Consider the following 21,378-nt stretch of genomic DNA (forward strand, 5'->3'; position numbering starts at 1 on the left):
TCTGCAGATGAAACTGAATCTCTGCTGTTTTAACGCGTTTTTCCTCGTTGTTGTGTATAAACGCCGTTCACTGGTTGTTTTGAGGTGTAGCTGCAGGTCAGGTTTCAGGAGTCCAGGACAGTTTAAAGGCACACTGTTCAGGTCGATTATAAATTAAAATACTTTTTCTACTCCTGGTTGCGTTTAGGAACCAGACGGTTTTTTGGTTTATACGTTTCAAGGCAAAATATGAATCCACATATATTGAATTTGATTCAGTATTTGTATTTTTCAGCTAAGATAATGTGTTATGTTCCTGGTTGGTGTACCATTTATGGCTCTTGGATAATCTTTTAGTGGTGGATCACGTTTTTTTAGAGCAACAGTTTGCTAATTAAAGGAGAACCCCTGTAAACCATCACATCCTGAACCGTGGAGACAATTCAACCACCTGATGATCTTTTCTGGAAGTGGAAAGAGCTTGAATGAAAGGGTTTAAATCAATACTAAATGCTCTATTTATAAGTTCACTTTTCCATGTGAAAAATGGAACCCCGCAGCATGATGCTGCCTTCACCGTGTTTCACTGAGGATAGGATGTTTTGGTGATGTGAAATGTGGTCTTTGTGCCTAACATACCTTTTGAAATCGTGACTTATAGGTTTGACTTTGATTTCTTTAGATATCAAATGTAGAGGTAAGAACGAAGAGCTTCTCTCTTAAAAACACTTTCGTTAGTCCAGACTTAAGAAAGAATGCAGCAGATTGTTGCCAAACCCTAACCCTAAGCCCACCCAGCACTTGCCAGACATTTCTGCAGCTCTGTAGTCAGCTTATTGGCAGCCTCCCTGACCAGTTTCTCTCTTACAAAACAAGAAACAACTTGTGTCTGGATAAAGACTTTGATCATTTGTTAGGTGACCTCTCCTCCTTAGGAGCTGCTAGCAACAAAAAATTGGGAAATAGTAAAGAAATATAATTGGTTGTAGGACAGTAGAAGAGCCATGACAGTTCTGCATTTAATAACTTTTATTTTTTCGACAATGACTCCTAAAAACCAAATGCAATCCCTGCAGCCGTCACCTGAAATATGTAGTTAAAGTTTTAAGTAAAAAACATTTAAGTTGTGTTGTTTTTTTTTTTTTTTTGCATTGCTGTTTGTTAAACTAAAATAACTTTTGCGGTACTCGGAGGACTTAGTAGTTTCTGATTAAAAAATTTGAGAACCCCTGCTGGATGTAGTTCTGATTAACAACCTGGACACCTAAACGCACCACTAGGGAGCTTTTAAGTTTGATCATCTTTACCAGCTCTTTAGTATCTTTTTTTTTTTTTAATGATTTTCTTCCGTGGAACCAGCGGTCTCTCTTAACTATCTTTTTAAAATCTGGCTTCTTTCACCCATTTTTAGTCGTCCACATGTTGATTTTTAAATGAAAGTCTTAATGTTTGTAGAGATTGACGCGCACCGCTTCATCAAGGAATAAAATTCTCTATATTGTCAATCTGGGCTGCAAGGATTGGACTGAGAATATAGTGAAAAGTAACCAATGTCCTAAAAAAAAAACATTATGAAATTCCTCCAAGAAGCCAAATAACTATTAAGACATATATTAAAGGTTATATCAAAGTCTGGTTCCCTTGAGAGAAAATTATAAAGAAAATAGAGGAATGTCTGGATTTAGATCAAGTCTTGGTTCTGTCATGGAGTCAAAGACTATTTTATGTGTTCTTGTTCTGACAAGAGGCGACTAGTTGATCACAGCTGCAGCATCTTTTCTGTTCGGCCACTGAATGTAAAACTCTTGGCTTCATATAAACACAATCAGTGTTTGTAGCAACAGCTAAATACTGACGTTTACAGGTAAAGTCTTGAAAATAGTCACAGCTAGATCCGGGTTTTTTTTTTTTCTCATCTCCATCACAGTCTGTCTCTCTTTGGTCCTTCAAACCCTCCTTTACGTCACACCTGCCTTATTTATTTTCATACTTGCAGCTCGTGTCATGGGTCGCGTTTTGCTCTGATTCAGTAACTTTGTTATATTTCACTTTGTTTAAATTACTGATGGGGGTTTGAAAAAACTCCCATTTGTCCCGAAGTGACAGGCGTTAGAAAGTTGTCTGAGCGTTTTAATAGTTGCCTGCGGCGTGGATTGCTGTTGTTTCACGTGTCTGACTTCCATCTGCTTCCTGTGAGTCTGAAGCTTCACGTCCTCGCCTCTGTTTCCGTGCAGGAAATGTCCGCAGGTTGTGTGAGGTGGCTGCTGGGCCACACGGCGAGGGCCGTGTGCGGTGGCCGGCCCGGCTACTGGACGCCGAACCCTGAGATCGGCCGGACTCTGCGAAAGACGCAGCGTCGTCGCTTCTGCCTGGAGCCGAGCTGCGTTCTCCACGGGAGCCTCTGAAGAAGAACCGGTACCCGGAGCGAAGAAGAAGAAGAAGCAGCAGCATCCCGGAGGCCACGCCTCCATAGGCAGCGTCGGCCGGAAGATCCCAGACAGGGAGATACAGGTGATCAGCGAGACGGGGGAGAATCTGGGGCTGATGCATCGCGCCGACGTGATCAGGATGATGGACGCGAGCGAGCTGAAGCTGGTGCCGCTGAGGGAGAACAGAGAGCCTCCGGTGTACCGGCTGATGAGCGGCAAGCAGATCCACGAGGAGCAGCTGAGACTTCGGGAGAAAAACAAGGCGAAAGCAGGTAGGAAGCCCACATGGCTTTAATACATGGAGTCTTTATGGCAAAGGCTGAACCGTCCACAAGATGGCACCACTCTGTAGAAATGCTTGGGTAGAAATATGACATCATAACACGTTTTCCAACTCTAATTTGACACACATCCTGTGCAATTTATCTGAAAACTAAAGAAATCTGTTAAGGATGTAAATATAAAAACATAAAGGGTGCAAAACCTTAATGAAGCAATCTTTTAAAGGGAGCTAAATCTCCGGTTTTAGCCTTTAAATGGATTTTGTTGGGTTCTTGGAGTCTCTAGGAAAGCAGAAAATGTGAACCTCTGTCCAAGAGCTGCGTAGATATCTTTATATTGTTTTCTGGTCATATTTTTATTAGGTCTTTTGAACAATTACATCGCTGTAGTTGCTGCGGAGTTGCTAAACAGGGTCATGGAATTCCAGCTTGCCCATTTTGTGAATCCAACATTTTTCAATTCAATTTGATTTATTTTTTTATATATAGGGTCAATTCATGATACATGTCATCCCAAGGCACTTTCCAAAGGCAAATTCAATCACATTATACAGACAGATTGGTCAAAAAGTTTCCTCTCTAAGGAAACCCAGCAGGTTGCATCAAGTCTCTCCAAGCAGCATTCACTCCTCCTGAAAGAGCGTAGAGCCACAGTGGACAGTCGTCTGCATTGTTGATGGCTTTGCAGCAATCCCTCATACTGAGCATGCATGAAGCGACAGTGGAGAGGAAAACTCCCCTTTAACAGGGAGGAAAACCTCCAGCAGAACCAGAACCAGGCTCAGTGTGAACGCTCATCTACCTCGACCCACTTTGGGTTAGAGAGGACAGAGCAGAGACACAGAAAGCACAGAAGCTCACATTGACCCAGGAGTTTTATTTTTGTGAGCGACTTTGTAGTCCAAGCTGAAGGATGCCGAAGCTACTAGTGGATAAGTCATTGATTGTTCCCTACACTGTCCCCGAGCCTAAAGACCCGTCACATAAAATAATATTAAAAAACATTTAAATTACAGGTTGGAATGGATCAAGATGGATAAAAAGCTAAGGGGTGTGAATACCTTTGCGAGGTAAAACCGGTGACAAGTGGGTATCAAGGGGATAGTGAGTTTTGTTTTTTTCTCTAAAGTAAAAACGTGTCCTGGCACAGTGAGCATATTAAGTCCTGAATCAGGACCAGGAAGTCTGTCGCAGTTTAAAACGGCTTCATTGAGCGGAGGCCGTCCCTGCGTGGTCTGTGCCGTCTCCACAGGTCCCGTGCAGGTGAAGGAGCTCAGCGTTTCAGTCGGCATCGCCTCCCACGACTTGGCCACTAAACTGAAACAGGTGGAGAGCTGGCTGGAGAAGAAAAACCACGTTAAGCTGACTCTGCGGGGCGGACGAGCACAACAGGGCAACGACCTGGTGAGCAGGACCCAGAAATCCCAAATATTATTGTTCTCAGTGGTTAGGATTTCATTTATGGACAGATATGTTACATGTTAGGTCTAACAGAAAAGTTCACCATTTTTATTGTTAATTGTATTATGTTTCTCTTGCTTTAACTCTTGTAATTCAATTCAATTCAATTCAATTTTATTTATATAGCGCCAAATCATGAAACATGTCATCTCAAGGCACTTTACAAAGTCAAGTTCAATCATATTATACAGATTGGGTCAGATTATACAGATTGGTCAAAAATGTCCTATATAAGGAAACCAGTTGATTGCATCAAAGTCCCGACAAGCAGCATTCACTCCTGGGGAACCGTAGAGCCACAGGGAGAGTCATATGCATTGTACATGGCTTTGCTGCAATCCCTCATACTGAGCAAGCATGAAGCGACAGTGGGAAGAAAAACCACCCATTAACGGGAAGGAAAAACCTCCGGCAGAACCGGGCTCAGTATGAACGGTCATCTGCCTCGACCGACTGGGGTTACAGAAGACAGAACAGAGACACAACAAGAGAGACAAAAAAGCACAGAAGCACACATTGATCTAGTAATCTGTTCTACATTAGATGGTAGTAGCGGGTGAGCGTCTTCCCTGGATGATGTCACAGTTAACAGAACGCCAGACCAGGCAGTAATGGCAGTAAAGTTGAATTCTGCCCCCTTAAACAGTTCAGATCAACAAACCAATTTAATATCATATAAAGATGAGCAGAGTAAAACAGAAAATTAGGTGGATTTCACTAATTATAGGGGGAAATAGCTTTCTAAACCAACCTGGTCCTATGTGGAAACCCTAATTACTAGCCGTGCCGTTCCTGTGGGCCGTTAAGCATCAGTGTTTCACATCCCTGTAGAGGCTTTATGCCCCCGTCTTTGAAGAATTGCTTTAATTAAGTCACATTGGAAGATCTTTGAGCATCAACGAGCCTCATCTCCAGTGAGACTTTAACTAGGCCACACCAACACCTTTGAGTTTTTTTGTGGACCTGCTGATGTGCTTTGGGTTATTGTCGTGCTAAATATACAAACATGCTCAGGGTTGATGCTATTCTGGGTTCTTTTGTGACCTCCTGGATGACACTTTGATGTTGGAGTGATTTTTAACCAGTGGACCACTCATGGTAAGGTTCACCACCAGAGATCGACCAATAAAGGTCTTTTTAAGGCTGATACCGATTATTCTGACATCAGTATAACCGATACCCGGTATGTGCTGCCGATTCTTGTTCTTTCCTTCCCTCATTTACAGTATAAAAATGACACAATGATAACAAATGTTACACAAGTCTTATATTAACAATCAGCTCCAGGTCGCAGTTTGACAGGGAACAGAAAACACAGGCAGCTCAGACGTGGGTTTTTAGATCGAAACAGACACACGCCGCTGTTCCCTCCCGCTCACAGTGAGGCAAAGGCCAGATACCGCTAAATTAAAGCTAAAACTGCATCAAAAGTTGAAAACGTACCTTGTTGTCAGCACCCAGGCTTTCAACATTACCAGGCAACTCTCTGCCAGGGAGGGAGAGGTAATGTCTGCGCTTCACGTGATCTCAAGGCACGGCTGCTGAATGTGCTAATGGACCGGCGAACGCATGCACGAATCGGCCGATACAGGTGGAAAAAATTTAATTTTCAATTCAATTTTATTTATATAGCGCCAGTTCATGAGACGTTTCATCTCAAGGCACTTTCCAAAGTCAAATTCAATCAGATTATACAGATTGGTCAAAAGGTTTCCTATATAAGGGAACCCAGTTGGTTGCATCAAAGTCTTGACAAGCAGCATTCAATCCTCATGAAAGAGCGTAGAGCCACAGTGGACAGTCGTCTGCATTGTTGATGGCTTTGCAGCAATCCCTCATACTGAGCATGCATGAGGCGACAGTGGAAAGAAAAACTCCCCATTAACAGGGAGGAAAACCTCCAGCAGAACCAGAACCAGGCTCAGTATGAACGGTGATCTGCCTCGACCCACTGGGGGTTAGAGAAGACAGAGCAGAGACACAACAAGAAGCAAGTATCGACCAAGAATATCGGCTGTCTGACAGATCAGTGGACCTCTACTTCCCCCTGTGCCACGTTTCCTCCTGTTGTTGTTATGGGGGTTTCACTGGAATCCCAAAGTCAGAGAAAATGCTTTGTAGCCCTTTCCAGAGTAACAGACGTGAGAGACTTGGATCTTAATCTGTTCTTAAATGGGAATTTTTTGTTGTTTTTTGAATTGGACCTTGATTTGTTGCTTTTTACAAATCTTCAAACAGGTTCTATTGAAGCAAATCCTATTTCACACACGGTCTGGTTGGTTTGGGGCAGCTTTTTCCCTAGAATACGTAAACAGTTTTGCATTTCCTTACTTCTTCTTTAATGTAATTTTGTTTGCTGATGACCAAAAAAAAAAAAAGGCAAAAACAGAAGAAATCGGTAAGGGGCAAATACTTTTTCATTGCACCATACAAGATAAAGCGCTATTAAAAGGAGGCTTTATCTCTCTGCAGGAAACGGCTCTGGAGCAAATGGTGGAGCAGATGAACTCCGCGTTGACCTTCGTCTCCAAGCCTAAAGTTACCAGAGGGGGTCAGGCGGCCACGTGCGTCCTCCGCCTGCTGACGGCAAAGGAGCTGTCGCAGAAAGCGAAGAGCAAAGCCGAAGAGTCGCAGCCTGCAGCCGCTCAGAGTAAAACACCTCCCGTTGGCAACACGGACACACCAGAGGAGATTGTGCAGTGAGAGACGGTTTCACACGAACAAGTCGGTGCCCGAATCGCACAGCCTGGTGCTTCAGTCGGACTCGGAGAGCTTAAGGTCATCCTTATCAACGGCCACACTCAGGGTTTCCTGTCGGGAAGTCAAGCTGACTGCAGTTAGGACGCACTGGAAAGAAATTTACTGGAGAGACACAAGACAATTAGCAGATGCAAGCGGCACAGACCTGAAAACATCCATGCAAACGACAGTAAATCACATCAAGTTGCTGAAAACCTGCAGACGACTGGGACAGCAGCTATGGAGAGGAGCTCACAATAAGATAAATCCACCACATGAACGTGCAAAATAACTGCAAGGGTAGCCAAAGATCTGCAAAATAACCCGAAACGGACTCAAAGTGACCTAAAAGAGGCCAAACTGCAGTGCTGTTTAACTAAACTCAGATAAGAAGACGCACAGCATCTCAACGACCTTCTGGAAGACGTGACGAGAATTGCAAAGGCACGGCAGAACGAAGACAGGGATAACAGTGCAGCAACCTCGACTCTCCTGCAGAATAAAAGCCATAAAAAGGTTGAGACAGAGACCCTGGTGGTTAAAAGATTCTGCAAAAGCCGTCAAACAGATATTCATGGAGCTTCTTCTAGGGTGGTTGGGTTGATGCAACCAGCAGGAGAGATGAGGGTGTTTCTGTGTAGCTGGATGTGAACATGTGGTTAGATGGGTCAGAAGCAGCGCTAAAGATTACTATCGGATCCAGTTTCTTTTCCTTCTAAGTGTGAATATGCGGGGAGTATGTTAGAAAAACGATGTGCAAATAAAAGGAAATGAACGGTGGTTCAGGACGTCAAGAACGGGAAGCAGCCTCATCAGTGTGAATCTTTCTCTTTATTTTAAGATCGGTTTTGGTAAAAAATAAAAGCGAATTTGGCTTACAGATACATTCACTTGTCTCCGATAAATGTGTTCACTCGACTAAAATGTCAGTTTCACACTTTTATCAACTCCTCTCTCAGTTCCTGAACACTTTCCTGTGTCTCTTATTTTCCCTACGCATTTTTTTTTTTAATAAAAAAAAAAGAAAGGAGGGAACTTTTAAAACCTAAAACCACTTAAAAGGCCCCCGAAAAAAAAAAAAAAACGAAAGATCTTTCCTAGATTGTGTTAGAAAATAAAAACGAGAACAAAAGCAGCTTGGACTAACATGTGCTGAAACATTTGTCAATAAGCCTCGAGTACTTTGTAGGAGGAGAAGGGTTTAACGAAGTGATAGTCCAGGTTGCCGCAGTGAGGGCACTGCTGGACGTTGCTGTACTCGGAGAAATACTGCATCCCGACTCGGACGTCCACCACCGGCTTGCCGCAGTGCTTACAGTTGAGCCGCGCCTGAGGACAGACAGGAAGTGGACGCGCAGGTCCGCCGTTAATGCCAAGATTAATGACGGTAAAAAGACGAAGAATGAGAATAACTGCTAACAAAGCAGTGATAATAAAACTATTAATCCTTTATCATGATCGTAATTGCTACTACTGCTACTAGGGTTATCAAATATTGACAAATATAAAAAAGTTATATCTTAAGCATTTATAGCTGCATTTATATAGTTCTATAGCAACTTGTCAATGTTAATATAAAAACTGATCAATCCCATTTTATCTTGTTATCATAGAAGCATGGTTATCATTACTATTCCTATTTTTTTATCATTAGAATGGTTGATGTAAACAGTATTAGCACACTGCAAAAACGGATCTAAAAATAAGTAAAATGTTTTATAAAAATGTGTGTTTTTGTCCTAGATTTGACCAGTTAAATAACATCATCTGCCAATGCAATAAGTATTTTTAACCCCTAAAATAAGATGATGGAGATGAGCAAAAAATCTTATTCCATTGGCAGATAATCTTATTTACCTGCTCAAAACAAGGACAAATACACTAATTTTAGGAGAATTTTAAATTTTTTTAGTTCTGTTTTTATAGTGCATTAAAAAAAACTATGAATATTATTTTTACTACATCCTAGCATTTCTAATAACTATACCCATCGTGTCTTAATCTTTATTATCTTTGGTCTCCTCGGCGTCCCGCTGCGGTCGCTTTACCCACCTGGCAACAGGGGGTAGCGGCCAGTATATCGTAGGTGTACATGGTCCCCAGCTGGTGCCAGCTCCCGTCCCAGCGCGACTTGCACTTGATGCAGACGATCTTGTGGACGCCCTCCAGGCAGTCCACGCAGATTGCGTAGAGGTGCATCAGTCGACCTGATGTACGACACACAGGCATGCAGCGGGCGGTCAAAGAAGAGGGACGTGAAAAGTGATTAAGAGTTATTAGAAGACGTGTGATGTACTGGGATCTAATTATCTTTTTCAGCATTTTTAAACAATTATTCAAACTTTAGACCCATAAAAGACTGAGCAACGCTATTACAGGACAGACAAGGTCCAGGATGGATTCCCGTGAATTTGGGACTTCATTTCCTAAAAGAGCGATCGGAGGGAGAATCTTCCATCTCTAAAGGTTTAACAACAAGCAGTTTAGACAGAGGTGAGTAAATACTTAAACAACATTGTGTAAGTTGAGGAGTCGGCGAAAAAAAAAAACAGTCCGGGAGCGATAGTCGTTTATTCTTCTTCCTTCTGCTGCTTTTGTTCCCCTTTCTGGAAGAACGGCCGCGCTCAGATCTGTTACTGTTAAAAATATTGCTACAGTCATTCATATAACCACTGATTTAATTTAAACTATGCTAAATCTGTGAGAGATAATTCTCACTTCTCTGTTTCTGAAGATAGAGATGTTGGGGTTGGGGTGGGGGGGGGGGGCAGCAAACCCAGAATAAACAAGCCTTCCATGCTTCTGCATATCAAAGACAAGAATATCAAAGCGTGTGGGTCAGCACATGAAAGAAGCTCCATGCTGCAGCTGCACTGATTCACATTCATGTTGGGACTGTGCAGAAATGGGCAGAAAATCTTTCACGTCTCCTCACCCGCCACCGACTGAGGGATCAGTGTTTCCCCGTTCAGACGAATCTGTGGCACTGTGAACGATTTGAAAAATGGCCTGCGTTGTTATTCTGGGACTGAAACACAAGTGACAGTCTCATCTGAACGCATCTCGTATCTCTGCTGTTGAGTTTCTGTCTAGAGACGATGTGTCGGATGCCTCTTCGCCTCAAAGGAAAAGGGTGAAAGCGTTTATCTGCGTCAAGGTGGCCTCATCTTAATAATAAATATTATTTAATTATCATTGCAACTTGTTGTACATTGCAGTGAAATCTTTAAAACCAACCCATAGGGAGCAGTGAGCTGCCAGTGCGGCACCCTGGGAGCATTCTGGGGCTTGCTCAGGGGCTCAGAGTGGCGTTCTGGGATTCAAACCGTGGCATTTGCAGCCTTCCCAGGACACAAACACTGGGGGGAAAAAAACCTGCAGATCATCAAAGCCTTGGCGAAGAAACCTAGCGAAAGTCCAGGTCTCTCCAGTAAGCCTTAGGCTCATCTCTCCTGAAGGACTGTACTACAGAATCGTGTTGCCACCAGTGCAGAGCTTGCTGCTGGGACAAAGGGAGTAGCAAAGAAGCCACTTGCATCCTAGAGTACCATGCAGCCTAGACTAGGATTCTACTGGATAGAGTGTTGCTCTTATTGTTTGGGACATCTGGAAAGTAATTTGCCCGGTGAAGACAAAGGTGAACAGCAACCTGAGTCCTGAGTGAGTGAAACACCCAGACGCTGCCTCCCTGCCTTACTCAGAAGGAAAAGGCTTCCTGACAAAGAGTACTGCCATAGAAAGTCGATCAAAGCTTCTCGCATTAAGAAAACCTTCCAACAATGCAGCCATGATTAGGGTGATGATGTCTGTATTTCCCTGCCTGATCATGGATCAATGAGTCAAAAAGCAAAAGTGACGAAGAAGTGGCAAAAGGATCATACTAATAAGACAGAAAGCAGAAGCCAGCAAACACACAATGACAGTTTAATTATAGAGCCTGTGTAGATTGTGTGCAATTAAAAGAAACATTGTAATTTATTTCTTTAATTTACTGATAGAACGTGTAATAAGCAGCTTTCTTTGCATAGAGGTGTAAAAACAGCTGCTGTGAAAAATAACGTGGCGTGGAGTTTTTTAAATTTCCTCATAATGAATAAACTTGTGCCGAGCCGAGAAAAGCGAACGCTGACCTTGAAGGTGGCAGGGGACATCGTACTCGATCTCGTCGTGGCGTGACGGACTGAGGAACAGCGTCCCGTCCACCAGGGGGAACTGCTCGAACACGGGAAGCGAGCGGTGGCACAGAGCACAGTTGACCACGTTCCTCTGGCTCGCACTGAGAGCGGACAGGATAAACCTGCAGGATGGACACGTCAAAATGGGAGAGAAAGGGTAAGGACATCTTTTAGAAGTCACATTTCTTGACTGACAGATGTAATAAGTTCTAAATGAGTCCCACATAAACTAATTCAATGCATGCATGTCGCTGCTGAAACTTGGATAAAACTACAATGCACCCAAAAAAAAAAAAAAAAACACTAGGATATTTTCCCACTGCCCAAAATGCTGGTATTGATAAAGGAGGAATGCACAGAGAGGAAACAGGAAAGCCAGCTCAAACAAGTTTTACCGGAAAACAGCAAAATAGCCTGTTTGTTGTTTAGCTGCTTGGGTTGCTTTGCTTTAAACCTAAACACCTGCCTGCTTTCAGTCCTGCTCATTTCTCCCTGTTGGTCATACCCAACAGATTTTTTTTTTCTCTGCTAAAAGTAATTTTCGTCTAAAAACGTCTTGACAACCCCTCAAAGATAGAAAAGTACTAGCCTAGGAGTACTTAACTAATATGTAGAACGTTAATAGCGGTGGCTTCATCTCAGTGAGAAACTCATCTTAACAAATGAACTCTGAGCCAGCAGCAAAATCTACGGCGTGAAAAACAGCGCCTACATAGCTCATTTAATTGTTCTGTCGAGGACAGAAACTGGGTTAAGTGTATCCTATTGGAAAAAGAAGATGATATTCCCACCAGGGAGATGTCACAACCAAACAGAAACTTCTAAGAAAAGAAAAAAATACAGACAATAGAAATGTTAATGGAAGATAATGCTAAATTGGAGAGTAGTAGGAGAAAGTAGCAGTGAGGAAAAGTAGAAGTTGCCACAAAACAGTAACAGCTGGTAACCTTTTTCACCTTTAACTTTGCAGCTGCTTTTCTTAACTTCGGTTTTACACCTAAACACTTAAACTTTTGCATGTATTCAGTTTTTTTTTAATGAGGGCTGTTTTCTCACCTTTAAATGGTAAGGTTTTATAAAAGCTGCGTGGTTTCAGTTCATGAGAAAGCGAGTGATACAGGAAAAGGGAAAAAAAAAGAGGGAAATCATTTCTAACGAATTACTTTTATCAGGGTCAAAATGTGCTTTCAACATTTAGAGCAGTTTCGTAGTTTGTAGTTTCCCTAAACCCAAAAATTTGAAACGTCGGCGGTTCGTGGGGGGGGTGGGGGCCTACCTGCGCAGCTCCTCTCCCTGGCCTGCCTGGGCGTCGTCCTCCATGCGAACGTGGTAAGTGTTGAGTTTGTGGCGGGGGACGTGAGTGAGGAGCTCCGAGAGGTCCAGCCTCCTCAGGAACTGCACCGGGTGAGGGTGGGGGCCGTCCCCTCCGCCGCCGGACGCGAGTCGCGGGTGGAGCGGCAGGGCGAAGGACAGTTGCAGCGGGAAAACGGAGCCGGGGTCCAGGTGGGGCCCGCCGGCTGAAGCGGGGGAACATCCGCCCCCCCGGCTCAGAGCGCCCCCAGCCAGCAGGTGTTTCCTCTGGGGGTCCATGTGGACGGCGGATTTGAAGAACTCGCCCAGCTGGCGGGAACCCCGCAGGCCAGCTCCTCCTGATCCCAGGACATGCGCGGGGGAGAAGTTGAAACCGCCCGGAGGAGAGAGTCCCGGGGAGTCGCACGGGGATTTCTGAGGAGGCCCCAGGGGAGACAGTCCCCCAGCAGCAAGCCCCCCTCCTCTTTCTATGGAGTTCTGGCGGTCCACTGATTGTCTACGAGGTAACTCCTGACTGGAGGCCCTGTGGGGTAACTTCCCCCCGCCTGCTGCTCCTCCAGCTGGCTTGCTCTTCTTGGGCTCCTCAAAGGGACCGTCCCCAGGTCCCACCGCGCCCCCCCCACTCATCCCAGTCCGGCCGGCGCTCCTTTCCGACGGCTTCTTCTTGCGCTCGTCCTGCATGCGCTTCACCTGGTACCAGTCGGTGTCCTTCTTCAGGTGGCCCTGGCCGCAGCGGCACGAGCAGAACCTGAAGGCCAGGTCGTAGCCCTTCTTGGTCCACATGTTCTGCCGGCACTGCTTCTCGTTCCAGGAGCGGGCGCGGCCGATGCAGTTGAACTGGACGAGGATGGAGCTCTCCCACTCGTAGAAGCACTGCAAATGCATCCAGTTGCCGAACAGGCAGAGCTCGTTGTTGCAGAGCACTCGCTGGTGGTCTTCCTTCTCTAGGTCGATGGAGCGTCCCAGGCTGCAGCCCAGAGGCGAGGCGCACTGGACCTCTGGATGAACAGACAGAAGGGCAACCAGTTGGTAAAACGTTTAAATCCTGCATTGTGAGCTGAGAGGACTCTAGATCTGAGAATTTTCAGAAAAAGAAGTTGTGACCGGGGGAAGTTTTGCTTCTTAAATGAGCTCGGATCAAAAGAATGTGCTGTCGTTTGGTGCTCCCAGTAAATGTGTTCACTAAAATCGGTTCCTAGTTGTGTTCCTGCACCCAGGGAGAGGAAAACACGTTTCATTATTTGTAAATCCAAGGCCAAATCAGACTTTTTGCAATCATCAATAACCTTCTGGCGTCATTCTCATTGACTTTTTGCAGCATCGCACTGTCCACGTTTCAACCATCTGACCAAAACAGTCCACGGCAATTAAAGGATGTTCACGTATAAAACCAGAATAATCACCTTCAAGCATGGCTGCAACTTCCAGCTGCCCACATAGACAAGTTAGACGTCTTTTGTGGGAGTTTTGATTGTCAGGTGAGACAAGGTTTAAGGCGATTAGCCCATAACGAAAACGTTTTTTTGTAGGAACCAATGGGAGGCTTTCAAACATAACACCACACCAACTATCACACACGGCGGTGGTAGCATCATACTGAGGGCCTACTTTATTGCCTGCAATACTGGAATTAAGATAAGATAAGATAGTCTTTATTGATCTCACATTGGAGAAATTCACTTCTCAAATCGGCTCAATAGTCAGGAGTAGGAAAGGGTGTATCAATTATATACAGTGGATCAAAAAGAAAATGAGAAAAAAATAAGAATATAAAAAAAAATACAAAAGAAATCTGAGTTTTACTAACTTTTACCTTAAATCAACAACTTGATGACACGGAACACGGATATAACTTGGTTTTCCAACAGGACAACGACCCCAAACACAAATAAAAATAGGTTTTGGAATAGAAAAAAAAACAAAACTTGGGACCCCAATTAAGCTTCTTGTTGGAAATGTATGGAAATAAAACTAAAAGAAGGGTTGGTACCAGAAAAAAAATAAAAATAAAATTAGCTATCTTAATTCTGACAGGAGCTAGGGTCAAATCCAGAAATAATTAGACTAAAGTCCTGTTGATGGCTCCAACAGTTTCTCTGCTGCTTTTTATAGGATATGTATCCAGCTGTGTGTTGTAAGGGTGGGTGATATAGACCTAAATATATTGTATTACAATTGTAACAATGATGAAAGTGACAGGACGACCTACATAGTAGTCGTTTTTTTTAGGTAACTGTGCGGCTGCGGCTCCATGTCACAGCGATCATAGCCCCGTAAACACATACACTATATTGCCAAAAGTATTATACCTGCCTTGAATCGCATATGAGCTAAAGTGGCACTGTCCTTAAACTAATCTGAAACCACATGGGGTTTGGAGGTCTGTGGCAGATTGATGAAGTCGTTGTCGACCTCTGTGCCCTCAGCATCTGCTTCTCCCACTCCGCCGGCTTGCGTCACCTACAACTTCGTGAGTTGTAGCTGCTGTTCCACTTTGTCGTAATGCCACTGACAGTTGGCTGGGAAATACAGGACTGTCTCAGAAAATTGGAATATTGTGATAAAGTTCTTTATTTTCTGTAACTTAATCTCAAAATATTAGAATATTTCCTCAGACCAAGTAAAAAAAAAAAAATTATAACAGCAAAACAAAATCAAACATTTGAAAATGTCCATTAATGCACTCAGTACTTGGTTGGGAATCCTTTTGCACAGATTACTGCATCAATGCGGCGTGGCATGGCGGCAATCAGCCTGTGGCATTGCTGAGGTGTTATGGATGCCCAGGATGCTTCAATAGCGGCCTTTAGCTCATTTGCATTGTTGGGTCTGGTGTCTTTCAGCTTCTTCTTCACAATAGCCCACAAATTCTCTATGGGGTTCAGGTCAGGGGAATTGGCAGGCCAATCAAGGACAGTAATGCCATGGTCAGTACACCAGTTACTGTGAGAATCTTATGTCGTCTCTTAACCACTACCATACTTGTGATTTAGTTTACTGAACCAAGCTGAGTGTTTTTCAAGGCTCAGGAAACCCTGCAGTGTTTCGAGTTAATTAGACGATTCAAGTGATTAGTTGAATAGCCTACTAGTATACGTTTTCACCATATTCTAATATTTTGAGATAGGATATTTGGGTTTCTTCAGCTGTATGCCATAATCAGCGATATTAAAACAATAAAAGGCTTGCGATATTTTAGTTGATTTGTAATGAATCCAGAATGTATGACATTTCATGTTTTTTAATTGCATTACAGAAAATAAAGAACTTTATCACAATATTCTAATTTTCTGAGACAGTCCTATATGTAGGGGCGAGGAAATCTCACGCCTGGACTGGTTGCACGGGTGGCATCCTATCACGGAACCACGCCGGACTTCGCTGAGCTCCTAGGAGCGACTCGTTTATTCACAGATGCATGTAGACACTTTATACACCTGATGTCAATTATATGGATGGGCGAGTGAATACATCTGGCAATATAGCGTAAGTCACTGCTCTTAAAATACAGGTATTTACTTTATTTGGGGGGCTCAGACATCTTTAATTGGTCGACAATCGACACGATGAGTGTCCACCCCTAGTATGTTGTACAGTCATTTTGCTCTGAAAAAAGAACAGATGGAAACATTCAGATGAATCTTCAAAAAAACAAAGGGAACGCAACACTCATGCCCATTAAAATTCCAAAACTTCAGAAAAATCCTTTTCCAATAATGATTGAAAGTTGAAAGTCGATACGGGCACGCTGGATGTTATTTCATTCCCAACACCGACTGAAATGGAAAGCTGAGCCTTTGAAGCGGCTTCTTGGTCATGAGCTGCATTAAAATAAACAAAAAGGTGAAAATACCACTGTTAGCATCACCCCGAGTCTGTTGGCAGCTTTTTTACAGCAAAGCCAGATGTTTGAGGCTGAATGGAAATACAGAAAATTTGTGTACTCTTACTAGCAGCTAAATGAGAACTTATTTTTCGTACTTTACCACCAAAGTGAGGACTTTAAATTAAACTGAGGACTTTTTTTTTTGGTCCCCACTTTTTTGGGGGTTAGGTTTAGGACTACGGTGTGAATTAGTTTTAGGGTACTGGTCAGAGAAAGGGTTGAAAATGAATGAAAGTCTGTGGATGTCAAGGCACAGTCCTCAGTAAGTATTTAAAACTAGGATGTGTGTGTGTGTGTGTGTGTGTGTCGAGGGGGTTTCCTTCTTCCTTTTCCGGTGTGCTGTCAGCTCTCTGTCTTTGTTACACACCGAAGAGGCGATGCACTGCTTTTTTCTTTTTTTTTTTTTTACTTCCGTGCATCATAAAATCTTTAAAATGATCTCAAAACTCACTTGTGCTCTTACAAGACGTGGTGTTTTGTCATTTCAAATAAATGCTTGACGTTTTATTATACTGGTTCATGTATCAATCATTTATGGTGTTTATAGTTCTGCCCAAGCACATTCATACGGTGCTGTGCAAAAAAAACCCCCAACTTTAAATCAACTAAGCATTTGTGGGTTTTCAGGATCTTTCAACGTTTTTCATGGACTTTTTAGCTTTTTTTTTCTTGATACATCACAACAACAACAACAATTATTATTATTATTGTTACTATTATTATTATAGGGGGGGGGGGGGATTATAGAGCATATTCTCTGAAAATCATGTCTTTAACAGAAATAATGTAACCAAGCAAACTTGACACACGATCTGAGAGAAGCATCTCCTTTAAGGTGGCCATTAACATTGTGGCAAAACTTAACCACATAAATCATGGTGTTGGTGCGAAGTTAAGTTATTAATACTTTCATAGATTAAACCAATTAAATGTCGCCAGACCATGGCTTTATGGCAGGCTGCAAAAAGTAGCTCAGGGCCCAAAGAAAACCTTTTTATTAAGACCTGAATGGAGTCTGAAGAACTTTTAACCAGAACCCAGGAAGATCAAGCTCCTTAGAATGGAACATGTGAAGAAAATGATGAATTTAAGACTTTTGTTGAATACTCTGGCAATCTAAAAAAAAATAAAAAAATCACCCAGCACTTTTTAATCACAGTAGTTTGGATAAGTATTCATACCCCATAAAATTTCTTTCAGCACTTTGCCACATTACACAGTTCAACATGTTTTATTGCGATTTTATCTGGGGGAAAAAAAACAAAACACAAAACATAGGACATAAATTAATATGTATCCTCCTGGATTTTGATACCCTTAAATTAAAACAAACCAAGTGCATCCAATCACATCCAACCTGCTAAACTTTGGACATCTCCCCTGGTTCTAGTCAGTCCATCATCTGAGAATAGAAATATCGCGGGACGGCTGCAAAGACACCAAGACGTGGCCGTCCACTGAAACGGACAGGCTAAGGTGACTCTGGAGGAGCTACAGAGATCCAGGGCTCTGGTGGGCGGACTGGTCTACAGGACAGCCAATAGTCGGGCAGTCCGTAAAGCTGGTATTTAAAGAATAGTGACAGGAAGATTTGGATCAGCTTGAGTTTCATTTATTTTTTTATTTTCTAAAGAGGAATTCACGGGAGATGTATAAAAACAAGTTTTCATGTACTTTCACTCCACAATCATGCACTATACTGTGTTGTGCAAGCACATAAAATCCCAATAAAATATACATTGACAACATGGGAGGGGGACGGGATTGAAATACCAGAGTTAATACTTTTGCAAAGTCCAAAAGTCCCTGTTAGTGGAGCTGTTGCACTTTTTTTTTTTTTTTTTTATTGTTTGGCGCCTCTGCTGAAAAGTGTGATCGCACCGCTCATTTTGAACTATTTCACCTTTTAAGTGAAAGTGCTAGTGTGCTAATTTGTTGTCATGGCTTGACGGACACTGCCCTGCTGCGGCGCTCCAATGGTTGCTTTGCCCTGAGCCATATTGGCGCAGCATGCAGCAGGATGACTTCTCCAGCTGCCGCCTGTCAGAAGTTGACTTTGAGCGAGCGCGCAGGCAGCGAGGCGTCAGCGATACTGCCTAGGAAGAAGGCCACGAGCTTAACCTGAGCGCGGACAAGGTGTGCGCCAGGAAACGCAGCCGAGGCCCGCAGGAGAGCTCTTTAAAAAGTGCTTTACGTGGATCAGTAGTCAAACGTCTGCACTCACGTCCTAAAAAAAACAAAAACGCACTTTAATGACATCTGAGCTTGTTTCTGCGGGTCTTCTCGGAGTACAACAAGCCGCAGTGGCCTTTAAAAGCCGCCTCGCCAGCTGAGCTTGAGGAGCTTGAGGAACTGCTACTAGCTGACTTATAAACACGCAGAGAAAAAAAAATCAAGCAGTTTATTCAAGGCCTTAAATCGGACGACGACCAGCGGCGCCTATGATCAATGGATGTAGCCCGCTTTAGTGCGCGCACAGGGGCGGATCGGTGCGAACGCTGGGACGCGTCGCTGGCGCATGTGTGCGCCAGGGCGGCGCAGGTAAGCCCCGCTGTCTCCTGCAAGGAAAAGCAACATCTCCAAACTTCTCTACATCTCTTACCGCTGGAGCGCTCTGCCCGGGGCGCAGCGGCGGCAGCTGCAGCCGCCGCGGCCGCGCCTCCCGCTGCGACCGCGCAGCCTCCATTTTCCTGCTCGTCTCCGCTGCTGTTCGTGCGCTTGCTTTTCTTCCCCTTGCTGCTCTTCTGGTTGGGCATCTTACGCGATTTCGCTTACTGCGATTTCGACCTCGATCAGCGGCTCCTGTCAGCGCCGTCTGGCATTTCTGTGGACTCCATTTCTGCAGCGGACTTCGACGGCGCGCTTGCGGCGCTCTCTCTGTTTTGCGCTCCTCTTGGCGGCGGAGGGTTCCCCCTCGGAGGACAGGCGGGGGCTTTGGGGTCTGCAGCAGGTAGAAGAAATAAGCTGCTCTAACCTTTAAGCGCGAAGGCGTGACCGTGCCTTGTTTTGATTCCTGCTCTGCTGTTTTCTTCCACCCCCTGACGTCCGCTGGTCCCGCCCCGCCCCCGCCAGTGGTTGTCAACGACGTGCTGCGTTCACTTCCTCCGGGAAAACACGAAATAGCAAGGGCGACAGCAATTTGTAGGAGAATAAAACAAACAAATAAATAAATATATCTATCCATCCTCTTCCGCTTATCCGGGGTCGGGTCGCGGGGGTAGCAGCTTCAGTAGGGAGGCCCAGACGTCCCTCTCCACAGCCACTTGGACCAGCTCCTCTGGGGGAACCCCAAGGTGTTCCCAGGCCAGCCGAGAGACATAGTCCCTCCAGCGTGTCCTGGGTCTCCTCCCGGTGGGACGAGCCTGGAACACCTCACCAGGAAGGCATCCAGGAGGCCCCAACCCAGGGGTGTCAAACATACGGGCCGCGGGCCGGTTCAGCATTTTAGTCCGGCCCGGTGGCTAAATGCATTATCATTATTGGGAAAAAATAAAAAATAATTTTTTTTCCCGGTGTCCTGTCTGGCAAGTGACAATACGAATTGTTGTCTTAATGCCAAAAAGAGCTCATCAGATTTAACTTTCACAAGTGGAGCAGTACTGCTTTTGCCATAGTGCTCCGTTTGATTTATGTATGTGAATAGTTTTATTATGATTCATGCGGGGAATATCTCAAATGATATGGACACTACAATGGGAAAGTAGGAGAGGAAAGGAAGAACAAGAAGAAAAAAGAAAAGGTGAAAGAAAGAGGAGATAAAAGGAAGAAAACGATAAAACAATTATTGAAAAAAAAACATGTACTTCGTTTAATTGAAAATCTGCAGTTCCTATATTGTCCACGTGGGGCGCTGTGTTTTAATCAGCAGATGGTAGCACTGAGCTTTAGATGTGGACAATTGATTTTTAAATCATTTCTTAATTTTTATCTGTTTGATGTATTTTGTCATGCAGGACAGTGTTTCTAAGTTCCAAAAAATGTGAATAAATGTTTTTCAAAATTGTACAATCACTGTGATCAATTCTTATGCATGATGCACAAGTAAATGTTTAACTGAGTAAAAGTATTGTTGAAATTGCACATACTTTTCTTAAAAAACGCTGAAGTTATTCATAATATATTGTGTAAAAGTGAAATCCATTTAATATAAAAATCAACAACAAGTCCACTTTTATTAGTTCTATTTAATCTTGCAATGAGTTTACTTGTGTGGCCCTCTTGAGATCAGATTAAGCTGAATGCGGTCCCTCAACCAAAATGAGTTTGACACCCCTGCCCTAACCAGTGCCACTCTGTGCATACATAATGACAATAAAGTTTGTCTAAGTCTAACCCTCGGTCTGTTCGGTATTGTCTGGTGACTATCAGCCCAAACGTGATATTAGGACAATGGTTAAAAGGTATGATTCGAGCATCTGGCGTTCTTTTAACAGCAAACTCTGCCCACATTTGGAATAAATGAGTGACAACTTCTCTTCAAGTTCAAGAATTTATTAACAAAAATAAAATGAACATCCAGAGAACATCACTATACGATGCTGTTTATCTGAATTAAACAAATCCTTTCTACTAGGTTAGGGAAACTTAACTACTAAGCAAAATTAAAATAAAAAAAAGAAGCTAAGGAACTATGTAGACACAAAAGAGGCAAAAGGACAAAAAAAAGATCGTTGAAAAACATTATCAGAACAATTAAGCGATTCCTTGTTCACTGCAGATCCAAGTTAGAGAACCAAAGTTCATCTTAAAGAATGAGGTTAAATGATCTTATTTAACCTCATAGAACAGCATATTGTATGCATTTCAGCCCATTCACAATGCAAACCCTGAGTTCCTTGGTGCCTGTAAAAGTCTCAAATTTCTTTGTGGCTTACAATTTACTCTGACTTTTCCTCATGGCTTTATTGCACAACACTGTATACTAATGGCCTGTATCTCCTGCCTTTGGGTTCTATTATGAGGAAATTTCGAATACATTTTTGTTGTTAATGCCGATAAGTCTACATCCTTGAAAAGACATGATACTCTATTTATCCTTTGTTGGAATGCCCGAATGAAATCAAAGCTTAGATAGCCCTGGAGTTAAATTTTTTTAAGCCCTAATTACAAAATGATAT

At 43.4% G+C, this 21,378-nt stretch overlaps 2 protein-coding genes across 2 annotated transcripts; one reads left to right on the plus strand and one right to left on the minus strand.

Moving 5' to 3' along the window:
• Nucleotides 1–2,213: 2,213 nt before the first annotated feature.
• On the plus strand, nt 2,214–7,779 carry mtif3 (mitochondrial translational initiation factor 3). Its single transcript, XM_012875802.3, is given in 4 exon segments — nt 2,214–2,297; nt 2,299–2,680; nt 3,942–4,093; nt 6,623–7,779. Coding segments are annotated over 4 exon segments (846 nt in total). The 5' UTR covers nt 2,214–2,216; the 3' UTR covers nt 6,854–7,779.
• On the minus strand, nt 7,701–19,416 carry heca (hdc homolog, cell cycle regulator). Its single transcript, XM_012875803.3, has 5 exons — nt 18,864–19,416; nt 12,341–13,373; nt 11,020–11,186; nt 8,942–9,096; nt 7,701–8,218 (listed from the first exon to the last, which is right to left on the minus strand). The coding sequence occupies exons 1-5, from the start codon at nt 19,015–19,017 to the stop codon at nt 8,054–8,056; spliced, it is 1,674 nt and encodes a 557-aa protein (XP_012731257.2). The 5' UTR covers nt 19,018–19,416; the 3' UTR covers nt 7,701–8,053.
• Between the last annotated feature and the right edge of the window lie 1,962 nt (nt 19,417–21,378).

Source organism: Fundulus heteroclitus, chromosome 15 (assembly GCF_011125445.2).
Source record: "Fundulus heteroclitus isolate FHET01 chromosome 15, MU-UCD_Fhet_4.1, whole genome shotgun sequence".
Taxonomy (NCBI): Eukaryota; Metazoa; Chordata; class Actinopteri; order Cyprinodontiformes; family Fundulidae; genus Fundulus; species Fundulus heteroclitus.